Source organism: Amblyraja radiata, chromosome 13, assembly GCF_010909765.2.
Source record: "Amblyraja radiata isolate CabotCenter1 chromosome 13, sAmbRad1.1.pri, whole genome shotgun sequence".
Lineage (NCBI taxonomy): Eukaryota > Metazoa > Chordata > Chondrichthyes > Rajiformes > Rajidae > Amblyraja > Amblyraja radiata.
This window is the reverse complement of record NC_045968.1, coordinates 27,247,096-27,259,385: the sequence shown is the minus strand read 5'-3', so window position 1 is coordinate 27,259,385 and position 12,290 is coordinate 27,247,096. Positions and strand designations below refer to the sequence as shown.

The 12,290-nt window shown below is 43.1% G+C and overlaps 1 protein-coding gene across 1 annotated transcript in view; it reads right to left on the bottom strand.

Moving 5' to 3' along the window:
• The window catches only part of crocc2 (ciliary rootlet coiled-coil, rootletin family member 2), a 241,308-nt gene that overhangs the window by 105,710 nt on the left and 123,308 nt on the right, over positions 1 to 12,290 (bottom strand). Inside the window, exon 13 of the mRNA XM_033031518.1 lies at positions 7,593 to 7,792. Coding sequence (XP_032887409.1) covers positions 7,593 to 7,792 — 200 coding nt within the window. The remainder of the gene's footprint in view (positions 1 to 7,592; positions 7,793 to 12,290) is intronic.

The window sequence follows — 12,290 nt, the reverse complement described above, 5'->3', positions numbered from 1 at the left end:
AAACACAACAAGGTGCACCCCCTGCCCACGAGGCTGTATTACCAGCTCCACAAAGAGGCTTTGAGTTTACATCTGGCGTAATTCCATCAAGCAAGATTTTTTTCCTGACCATGCCTGGGCATTCACATAAATACACTCTGGCATCTCTGAGTTATTAGCAAGTTAGTTGCTTCAGTTTATATGGTTCCGCACAAAGGCCTTCTCTATTCTTGCACATCTCCGGTCAGTTTTCTGGGAATTGTGAACCAATTGGACTTGGATCTACAGATCAGCTTTAAATGGCAGCTGCCAAGTCATAAGACAACATTTCTGAGGGGGTCGCTGCACTGTTAGAGGAGCTGCCTTTCAGATGAGATGTTAAACCGAATATAGGCACAAAGTACTGGAGTAACTCAGCGGGTCAGGCAGCATTTCTGGAGAAAAAGGATGGTGACATTTTGGGTCGGGACCCTTCTTCGGACTGAAAATAGGGGTCAGGGTGGTAAAGAACTGGAGGAGAGAAATGGCTAGGACTAATTAGGGTCAGCCACAAATGTCCTCAGGCAGGGTAAGACAATTGTTAGCCAGGGACAGTGTGATCTCAAGAGGAAAACAATGTGGTGAAACTGTGGAACTGGTAAAAACAAATAGGGTGGAGGAAGGGGGCAAGGGTAGAAGAGAGTATGGGTATGTTACTTAGAAGCAGAAAATTCAATGTTCATCCCGCTGGGCTGTAAGCTGCCCAAGCGAAATAAGAGGTGCTTTTCCTCCAATTTCTGTGTGGCCTCACACTGGCAATGGAGGAGTCCCAGGACAGCAAGGTCAGTATGGCCATTGAAATGACTTGAAATGAGGGAAGTTGAAATGGTTGACAACCGGGAGATCCCATAGGGCTAGGCTACCAAGCGTAATTGTTCAGCGAAACGGTCGGTGAGTCTACGTTTGATCTCAAGGATGTACAGGAGCTCGCATCAGGAGCACCAGTAGCACAGTAGATGAGATTAGAGGAGGTAGATTTGTACCTCTATCTAACCTGAAAGGACTGTCCCTAGGTGTAATGAAGGGAGGAGATACAAGGACAGGTGTTGCATATCCTGCGGTTGCAGGGGAAAATACCTAGGGAGCCAGTGATTTGGATGGGAAAAGGATTTGCGAAGGAAACGGTCTCTGCAGAAGGCGGAAAGGTGTGGAGATTGGAAAATGTGATTGGTGGTAGGATCCCTTAGGAGTGACTGCAGAACTACAGGACAATGAGGAGGCATGTGTAAGGGCCTCCTCTATGACAGAAGTGGGGGACCAACGTTCCACGAAGAAAGATGATATCTCAAATGTCATTGTATGGAATATAGAAAATAGGTGCAGGAGTAGGCCATTCGGCCCTTCGAGCCTGCACCGCATCTTGGAAGCAGATGCGCCATGATGCCGGAATTGAGAGTAGGGAATAGCATCTTTGCAAGAGGCAGGGTGGGATAAAGTTGATAGTCTGTCTCCTGTGATGGAATCAGAGAGATCGACAAAGGGGGGGGGAGGTGTCCGAGATAGTCCAGGTGAATTTGAGGGCAGGGTGAAAGTTAGTGGTGGAGCTAATAAAGTTCATGAGTTCTGCACAGGCGCTTCGATGAAGCGAATAAATAGTTGGGTGGTAGGGCCAGTGTATGCCAGGAATGAGGACTGTTCGATGTATCCAACAAAAATATATTTTGCTTAGGTGGATGTGAGAGGACTGATGGCCATCATTACACTAGCAAAGACCTTTGCCGCCTAAAGAAAAGGACATTAAAAGATCAAGATCCCAAATCCAACACAAAACTAATGGATAGCAGTGACTACAGCACTCCTGAAGAGTTTTAACACGTGGTCTACCTAAGGCAAGCTCTTTCAGGCATTGGAGAGATGTCATCAAAATGTTGTTTCCACAGAATCCTTCAAATGCAGATAGGATGCATGAATCAACATCAGTGTCCTCTCCCTGGCCAAAATTTAGCAAAATCTACACTGTTGGTCTCCTCATACTGGAAGTTCCATCGCAGCAAGAAATCACCAAGTTTTCAGAGGAAACTATTCAAAGATGTTCACAAAGTATCCTTGTAAAAGGGTGACATTTCTTCCAGCTCGTGGAAATTCCTTGGACAATGACTGATTGATGTAGAGTATAGGCATTCGGATGGCATTGATGACCTTGAGTTCCTCCATACAAAAGCACATAGTTGGCCCTGCTCAAACAGCAGAAGAAGCAAATCATCTCCCAAACTACCCACCCATGCCTGCCCCACCTGTGACAATGTGTGTTGGGCCCACATTAGTCTCATCAGCTATTTCAGAGCCCACAGAACCGCAGTGGTATAGATGGAGTAAATAACATTTTTTCTCCCCCAGGGTGGAAATGTCAAATCAGATATAAGGTGAGAGGGGATTAGTTTACAGGAGTTTTGCGAGGCTACCTTTTTCTCACAAAGTTTGATAGGTGCTTGGGACACACTGCCAGGAGTGGCTGTGGAAGCAAACATGACAGCAATGTTTAAGAGGCATTTAGACAGACTCAAGAACAGGCAGGATATGAAGGACATGGACTATTTGAGGAAGATATGCCGTTTAAATTGTCATCTTGGTCGGCACAAACATTGTGAGATAAAAGATTGGCTCACAGTAAAGAGAGATTAGACATGAATGGCCCTTTCCCAGTGCTGTTCTGTTCTCCATTCACTGCGGCAAGTCAACCTCTTCCTAAACAGACTGCATGAGAAGGAGGAGGATTTTACCCCCAATCAACATCAATAAAACTGATCTGCTGGGAATTTCCAACATTTCACTTTTATTTCAGATTTCCAGCAACTGCTGTGTATTGCATCTCAGTCCCAATAGCCAATGTGTTGGACATAGATACAAAGTGCTGGAGTAACCCAGCGGGTCAGGCAGCATTTCTGGAGAACATGAATAGGTGATGTTGCGGTTTGCAACCCCCCCCTTAAGTTCAGACTCGTCTCCATTCCCTTTTGTTATCGCAATACAAAAATAGATATACATGAAATGCACTGCAAAATGGTCTGAAAAGTGCTAATATTATAAAAAGATAAACAACTGATAAGACTTTCTTTATTCCCATCAGTAGAAACAAAAGTAAATGTGGTTGAGATTGCATTGAAGACCTCAACATTGGGATCATGCACTTCACTTACAGAATAGCTGTGCACTTTTTAGATAGCAGGCTGCATCCTGCAAAACAATCATTGACATATTTGGAGTAGTGGTGGAAAATACATGAAATGAATGATACTGCAATAAGGGATACAGGCTGCACAAGAAAGAGATTGAAAGAATGACCTCAGTTTAAGATAGGTAAATTACTGTCAACAAAACCCTGGGATCTACACCTTTTCTTTCACAATTGGGTTGCGGCTAATTAATAACATACATATTGGCTAAAGTTTTGCTTTTGATTTGATTGTACTTGTTCCAGAATTTCCATTTGGTAGGACAGCTGTACATATGTTACATAATTCTACAATTGTCTCCATAATACAAAGGATGGGGACACCAGGCTTTGAATGGATGCTGGCTTCAGTTATCCTGCTTTGATTTCATCTGGAAAACATAGAGTTTCCCCATTGCCGATAGTTGTAGCTCTGTCTAATCAGTAACAAAGAGTGCTTCAGCTTGCTTCTTAAAGATTCATTGTGTTGGAGATAGCATGCTGATGTGGATAAAAGATTGGCTCACAGTAAACAGAGATTAGACATGAATAGGTCCTTTTCTGTTTGGCAAGATGTTAAAAGCAGAGTGCCACAGGGATCGGTGCTAGGGTCTCAGCTTTTTACAATTTATATTAATAACTTGGATGAAAGGACAGAAGTATGGTTATTAACATTTCTGATGACATGGTGGCATAGCGGTAGAGTTGCTGCCTTACAGTGCCAGAGACCCGGGTTCGATCCTGACTACTGTGCTGTCTGTACAGAGTTTGTATGTTCTCCCTGAGACTGGCTCGAGTTTACTCCGTGTGCTCAGGTTTCCTCACACTCCAAAGACGTACAGGTTTGTAGACTAATTAGCTTGGTAGCATTGCAAATTGTTCCTAGTGTGTGTAGGATAGTGTTGGTGTATGATCACGGGTCGGCGCAGACTCGGTGGGCTGAAGGGCCTGTTTCTGCACTGTATCTCTAAACAAAACGGACACAAAGAAAAGCAGGAAAGCACTTTGTGAAGAGGGTATAATGAGGTTGCAAAGGATTGATTGGTCAAATTAATTGGGAAAGATCTGTCGAGTGGAATATTACATGGGAAAACACAAAATCAGCAAATTTGGGAGGAAAAGTCGTAAAAGCTCTTGACTAAATGGTGAATTAGTACAGAACGTTTGAGATACAGGGGAATATGGATGTCCACGTCCTTGATTTTGTAAAGATTAGTATGTAGGTTCAGCAGGCAAATATGAAAGCTAGCAATATTTTATTGATTACTAGACCAAGTGGGACCCGTTGGGCCCCGTTCCCCCAACGCAATATTCCACCCAACTACACAGTCACGGCCGGCGGCGTTTTTAAAGTTTAAAATGGCAATAACTTGTAAAATTTAATATCAATGTGAACGCATCTCACTCTCCCTCTTCAGTCCCCTATTCCCCTCCTCCATTATCATTCCTCTCCCCACCCTCCACCAACCCTCCTCTGCTTCCTCCACTCACACCTCTCTCCCCTCCTCTTTCTTCGCCCTCACCTCCTCCATTACCTCACATACTCTCTCCCCCTCCTCTTTTCCCTCTCCTCCTCCCCTCCCCGCTCCCTCCTTCACCTCTCCCTCCCTCTTCTTTCCCCTACCCTCAGTCACTCCCTCCCTCCCTCCATAACCCCTCTCCCCTCCCTATCCCCCACCCACTATCCCCTCCTCCCCCACTCCTCACCCCCCTATCCAACCCCCCCACTCTCCCTCCTCACCTCCCCTACTGCCCTCCTCTCCCTCTATCCCCCATTCCTTACCTCCCTCACTCCCCCTCCTCTCCCCCTATCCCCCCTCCTCCCCCACTCTCCCTCCTCACCTCCCCCACTTTCCCCTCCCTCCCTACCACCTCCTCTCCCTCAATCCCCTTTCTCTCTCCTCCCTAGGATTTCGATGTAAACCACTGCCAGCCTCGTTTTCCCCACAATGTCAGTGATGAAGTTGTACTTGAGGCAGGGGCTGTCAGGGGGGACGGGCCAAGCGGCCTGGAGCCGGGGAAGGGGGAGGGAGAGGCCGAGGCTGCTGCCTAGACTTAGCCCCGGGTCCCGCTCCTCTCCCTCCCCGCGGGCCCGGAGCAGCAGCACTGCCGCACCCAGACCTCGCCCCAGCGCCGTGGTCATTTCAAATCCTGCATCGGTGGATACTGGACCCACTGCGCATGCGCGGGGAGACTTTCAGTTATTTTTAAATCCGCAGGCGCGGATACCCTCAGTCATTCCCTTTCTCCCTCCATAACCCCTCTCCCCTCTCTACCCCCCTCTTCTCCCTCTATCCCCCTGTTCCCCCACTCACTTCCCCCATCCCACCCCCGCCAATGAAAATCGCGATTTAAAAAAAAATGAAACCTCCCCCCAAGAATTTGATTAAAACTGAGTTATTTTGATGTAAATGAGTCTTCCGATTCTATTGTGAAGTCATTGTGAATGAAAACGGAAAAATTTGATTAAACATTTTTCTTAAATCTCAATTTTTAATGTAAATTAGATTTGGGATCCCATTGTGACGTAATTGTGACATCGTACATGGCTAACGGTCAGGGTGTGGAAAAGTGATTTTTGTAAAAGTGTTTTTTGGAAAGTTTAAAATGTGAATAACTTGTAAAATATAACATCAATCTGTTCGAAACTTACCACAGCACACCCCAGGACAATGGTCATTAAGGTGGGCCAGAAAATGTTACGTGTTATCATGTACCGTTTTGGCGTAGTTTTGGGATCACACACGCTCGCATGCATACAAACAAGATGAGAGTTTTAGTTATATATAATATATATATATATATAGATTATAAGGGGAACTGGATATAAATGTATGTTTCAGTTATTTACCAGTGGCAGTTCAGAGAAGATTAAGCCTGGTTGCCTTATATTTAGGAAAATGAGGGGACGTTGGATGCATATATCTTGAGGAGCTTTGACTGTACGGATTTGGAGAAGATGTTTCCTCCAGTCAGAGGCTCTAGAACTCGGTGTCAGAGTTTAATTTGAGCAATTGTGAGGTGTTGCACTTTAGGAGGTTGAATATAAAGGGAAAATACACAATAAATGGTAAGACTTTAACAACAATTATGTCCAGAGGGATCAAGGGGTCCAAGTCCATATTTCCATGAAAGTAGCAACACGCACAGATAGAGTGGTTAAAAAAAAGGCATATGGTATTGTTACCATTGGTGGGGGCATTGAGTATAAGAGATAGGAAGTCATAATGCAGCTATATGGATTTTAGTTAGGCCGCGCTTGAAATATTGTATGCAGTTCTGGTCGCCTCAACACAAGAATGTGAAGGATTTGGAAAGCGAGCAAAGAAGGTTTACCAGAATTATGCCTGGATTAGAGGGTATTAGCTGCAGGGAAAGTTTGGACAGACTTGAATTGTTTTCTCGGGAACACTGGAGATAGAGGGGAGGGTATATACCCACTGACCTTTTTTTGTTTATTATATTGTTTACAGTGTACTATGTTTACTTATTCTGATTTGCTGCTGCAAATAAGAATGTCATTGTTCTGTCTGGGACATATGTCAATAAAACACTCTTGAATCTTGACCTGATAGAAGTATGTTAAATGATGAGAGGCATAGATAGAGTAGACCTTTTTCCCTGGACAAAAATATCTAATACTGGAGGACATAATTTTAAGGAGAGGGGGGCAAAATATAAAAAGATGTCAGGGGCAATTTTTTTACACAGAGGGTGGCGAGTAACAGAACATGCTGCTGGGGATGGTAGTTGAGGCAGATAAAATAGCGGCCTTAAAGAGACTTTTAAACAGGCACATGGATATGCATGGAATGGAGGGATATGGATTATATGCATACAGATTAGAGTTGGTCTTGGCATCACGTTCGGCACAGACATTGTGGGTCAAAGGGTTTCTCTGTTCTATGTTCTATGCCACTGTTTTAAAATAAGGGGTTTGCTATTTAAGATAGAGTTGGGGCAACATTTTTCCCTTGGGGAGTCATGAGTCTTTGGACGTCTCTACCTCAAAGAGTGGTGGAATCAGATAATTTTAAAAACAGAGGTCGGTAGCACTTTAATATACAAGGTGATGAAAAACCTACTGCAGGTAGACCACAATGCCAGTTGAGGTTACAAGCAGGTTAGCCACGAACCTATTGAGCTGCAGAGCAGGCTTGATGGGCCAAGTAGCCTATTCTTGCTCATGATTCATATGTTCATATGTCCTTCAAACAGAAGATGAACTACCTTCCAAGAAAAGGCACAAAGTGTTGGAGTAACTCAGCAGGTGAACTCAGACTTCAGATCAGTCTGAAGTAAGATCCCGACCCGAAACTTAACCAGTCCATATTCTCCAAAGATGCTGCCTGACCCATTACTCCAGCACTTTGTGTCCTTTTCTGTATATCAGCATCCGCAGTTCCTTGTTTTCACAACCTACCTTCCAAGGATTTCCAGGGAGGATCGGTATCGTCCTGTGTCCCTCTTGGCATCTTCTTTGGCTCGGTTCGACCCTTCAGCCTCACCCTTCAGCTTCACTAGTTTCTGCTCCAACTGCCTCCGTTCACTCTCGCTGTCTCCCAGTTGTTTCTTCAGGGAGCTGCTTACATCCTGAATAGCTTCCATTCTTCCACGAAGCTCCTGCAAAAAATGCCCATGCCTCATGCATTATAAATTGACTCAAACAAGAGGCATTCACCAAACAACCGCTTGCACCACACTAAAAAAGGGATCAAAGTCCTAAAGATTCCAGCGTCAGGTTTCTGCCTTAACTAATTATATGCAATATCATTAATTAATCATTGGACAAAAAGGAATTTAACAAACCACCACAGACCGGTAGTGGAAATAACATCGGTGAAACAGAGAGTGGACACTGTAAAGGCAGAACTTCTTTCTGCATCTAACACTAACAGATCAGAAAGTAGTCTCACTCTGAATCAAAGCTGAGTCTTGGTATTGGTTTTGGCTTCTTATTGTCACGAACTGATGCGCTGCAATGCGCGATATTGCTGACAACTATATTCTGTACTCTGTATCTTCCCCTTTCCTCTACCTATTGTACTTGAGTTTGACTTGATTGTATTGATGTATGGTATATCTATTCTGTTTGGATACTATGTAAAACAAAGGTTTTCACTGTACCTCAATACACATAACAATAAAACTAAACCTAAACTTAGTACTGAGTGAAACGCTATTTTGTGTACTGTCCAGGCAAATCATACCATAGATCAGCACATCCTGTGGTGCAAAAGAAAAAATAAACAGAGTGCAGACTATAGTGGTTACAGCTACAGAATAGCTACAGTAAAAAACAGTGCAATGAGTTGATAAGCTCATAGGTCGGCATGAAGAAAGACTGGATAGACTTGGTTTATACTCTCTAGAATTTAGGAGATTGAGAGGGGATCTTATAGAAACTTACAAAATTCTTAAGGGGTTGGACAGGCTAGATGCAGGAAGATTGCTCCCGATGTTGGGAAAGTCCAGGACAAGGGGTCACAGCTTAAGGATAAGGGGGAAATCCTTTAAAACCGAGATGAGAAGAACTTTTTTCACACAGAGAGTGGTGAATCTCTGGAACTCCCTGCCACAGAGGGTAGTCGAGGCCAGTTCATTGGCTATATTTAAGAGGGAGTTAGATGTGGCCCTTGTGGCTAAGGGGATCAGAGGGTATGGAGAGAAGGCAGGTACGGGATACTGAGTTGGATGATCAGCCATGATCATATTGAATGGCGGTGCAGGCTCGAAGGGCCGAATGGCCTTCTCCTGCACCTAATTTCTATGTTTCTATGTAGGTCAGAAGAACAGAAGTGGGCCATTCAGCCCAGCATCTTCTCCGCCATTCATTCATGGCTGACCTATCCTTCCTTCTCAACCCCATTCTCCTGCCTTCTCCCTATAACTCTTGATACCTTTACTAATCAAGTATCTGTCAATCTCCACCTTTAAAAATATCCAATGATATGGCCTCCACAGTCGTCTATGGTAATGAATTCCACAGATTCACTACCCTATGACTAAATAAATTTCTCCTCATCTCCATTCTAAAGGTATATCCTTTTATTCTGAGGCTATGCCCTCTGATCCTAGACTCTCCAATTAGTGAAAACATCCTCTCTACATCCATTCTATCCAGGCCTTTCACTATTAGGTAAATTTCAATGAGGACCCCCTTATCCTCAAACTCCAGTGAGTACAGACCTACTGTCGTCAAATGCTCATCATACGTTAACTCAAATCCAGGATCATTCTCATAAACCTCATCTGGATCCACTCCAATGCCAGCACATCCTTTCTCAGTTATGGTGCCCATTTCTGCTCACAATATTCCAAATGCGGTCTAACTAGTGCCTTATAAATCCACAATATTGCATCCATGTTTCATTTTGATAATAAAGAATCCTTGAACCATCCTTGAACCTTTAACCTATTCTAGTCCTCTCAAAATAAATGCTGACATTGCATTTACTTTTATTGCTACTGATTCAATTCGCGAATTAACCTTTTGGGAATCCTGCACCAGCACTCCCAAGTCCCTTTACACCTCCGATTTCTGAATCATCTCCCCATTTAGAAAATAGCCTTTATTCCTACTACCAAAATGCATGAATCCATACTTTCCCACACTGTATTCCATCTGCCACTCCTTTGCCCATTCTCCTAATCATCTACCGTTGAGGTAGATTGGAAAATCAGGAATTATAGACAATGGGTGCAGAAATAAGTCATTCGGCCATTCGAGCCATTCAATGTGATCATGGCTGATCATTCACAATCAGTACCCCGTTCCTGCCTTCCCCCATATCCCCTGACTCCGCTATCTTTAAGAGCCCTACCTAGCTCTCTCTTGAAAGTATCTAGCGAACCGGCCTCCACGCAAAGAATTCCACAGACTCACAATTCTCTGTGTGAAAAAGTGTTTCCTCATCTCCATTCTAAATGGCTTACCACTTATTCTTAAACTGTGGCCCCTGGTTCTGGGCTCCCCCAACATTGGGAACATGTTTCCTGCCTCTAGCGTGTCCAAACGCTTAATAATTTTACATGTTTCAATGAGATACCCTCTCATCCTTCTAAATTCCAGAGTACACAAGCCCAGCCGCTTCATTCTCTCAGCATATGACAGTCCCGCCATCCCGGGAATTAACCTTGTGAACCTATGCAGCACTCCCTCAATAGCAAGAATGACCTTCCTCAAATTTGGAGACCAAAACAGCACACAATACTCCAGGTTCTTCCTTAATGTATGAAAGAATTGTGCAACAGTTTGATAACATGAGGGAAAATCTCTTGTTTCATCTGGTAGTACATGCTTTCAAATTTTTGTATCTACTGTCTGACTGGAGAGAGAAGAAGAAAGAATGAATGGGCTCACAGAGAAAATATTAATGCATTATAATTTGACTCAAACAAGAGGTAATTCACCAAACAAGCACTTGCACCAAAAGGAATTAAAAGTCCTCAAGATTCTCAGGTAAAATTCCCACCTTGAGTAATTTCCACTGTTGTGTCCAAGCATAAGGGACAAAACGATTAAAATATAGCAGGAATTTGCATCACTAAGCACACATGTAATAATTCCTCACAGAGCCACAAAGTGATAATTCACAAATAATAACCCTTCAGAATTTTGATTTTGTTTATTTCAAGAAATGCAACTTACATTCCCAGTGAGCTGCTATCTATTAAATACATAAAGGGCATGGGTGTGATCAAAGCAGTCACTTCAATAACTAACTCATTCTACCATTTGACAAAGACTGACAGGTTAAGGTTGAGTTGCAGTGGCCCGTGACTTGCAACACCGCTGGGCTGGATTTCAAGGCTACTTTAAATTAGAAAAATCGTTCAACCATATTTTAACTGTTTAACCACTCTGGCCAAAACGATCACCTCAATAAATTTAATTTGTGATTTTTTTCCCCACTGTGCCGAGTATTTGTTTTGCTGGATATGACCATAATTCATGTTATAGTTTGTCATAGTTTATCATACACAAAGTCAGTGTAAGTGATTTCTTCACTGAGCTATAGTTTTTGGACTTCACTAAAGGGTTTTCTCTAAATTGCCAACAAGACAAAGGAACAGCATAGTAAAGTTGTGGATCTAAAACTGGAAATATTTTTCAGATCCAGCCATGGAGATGGAGGGGAAGCACGTTTGGAAATAGTATAAACGTCATCCAATCTTCTGATGATTGATGGATACCAATGGATATTAATGATGGTGGAAGGAGAGGGCACAAATTGTGAATTGCTTGAGCACTGTCTTCAAGACACAAAGTGCTGGAGTAGCTTAGTGGGTCAGGCAGCATCACCAATCCATGTTCTCCACAGATGCAGCCTGACACGCTGAGTTACTCCAGCACTTTGTGCCTTTTTTTGAGGCACAAAGTGCTGGAGTAACTCAGCGTAAACCAGCAGCTGCAGTTAATTGTTTCTACTGTCCTCAAGAACTGGCTTCAGTCTGAAGGAGATAGAATTATCTTACCAGTGTCAACAAGAGAGCATTTTCATACATTTTTGCATAATCCGACATGCCCTGCCACTAGTTCTTGATAGTTCAGTAATATGTCTTAACTGTATCTGCACTGTATCTCCTTCCTCTTTGTATGCATCAAAAGACTGTTCCTGCTCCAACCACAGTACAACCCCAATCTTACCTAAGTAACTGTATATTACGGACTGCCTCTTGCATTACAATAGACTTAATTTACAATTATGTTTTTTACACTAACGTCGTGGATTTTGCACACACTTGTATGGCTTATGAATAAATTAATTTCTATGTGCAGTCTTCATCTATGTGCCTGTGATCTGCAAGCAAAATGTTTATAGCCTCTGTACCTCACCTTGACATATGTCAACAAGCCCCTTTGACCAAATGTCATTGGCCTATATGTGACATTGTTCAATCTTCCACCTCTCCCTTATTTCGTAATAAGTGTGATAAATGCTTAACTCTAATCTACTGTTAAAGCCTTAATTATAATTTTGTGTTGCATTCTGCTAATCAAGCAACTGTAAATACCCCATTTCTGACCTATTTTGTGTCTTTGCCTCTGCGCTTCCATTACAGCTTTCAATTATTACAACACAGAATAGGACTGTTTGACTAATCTGCTCCACGTCGA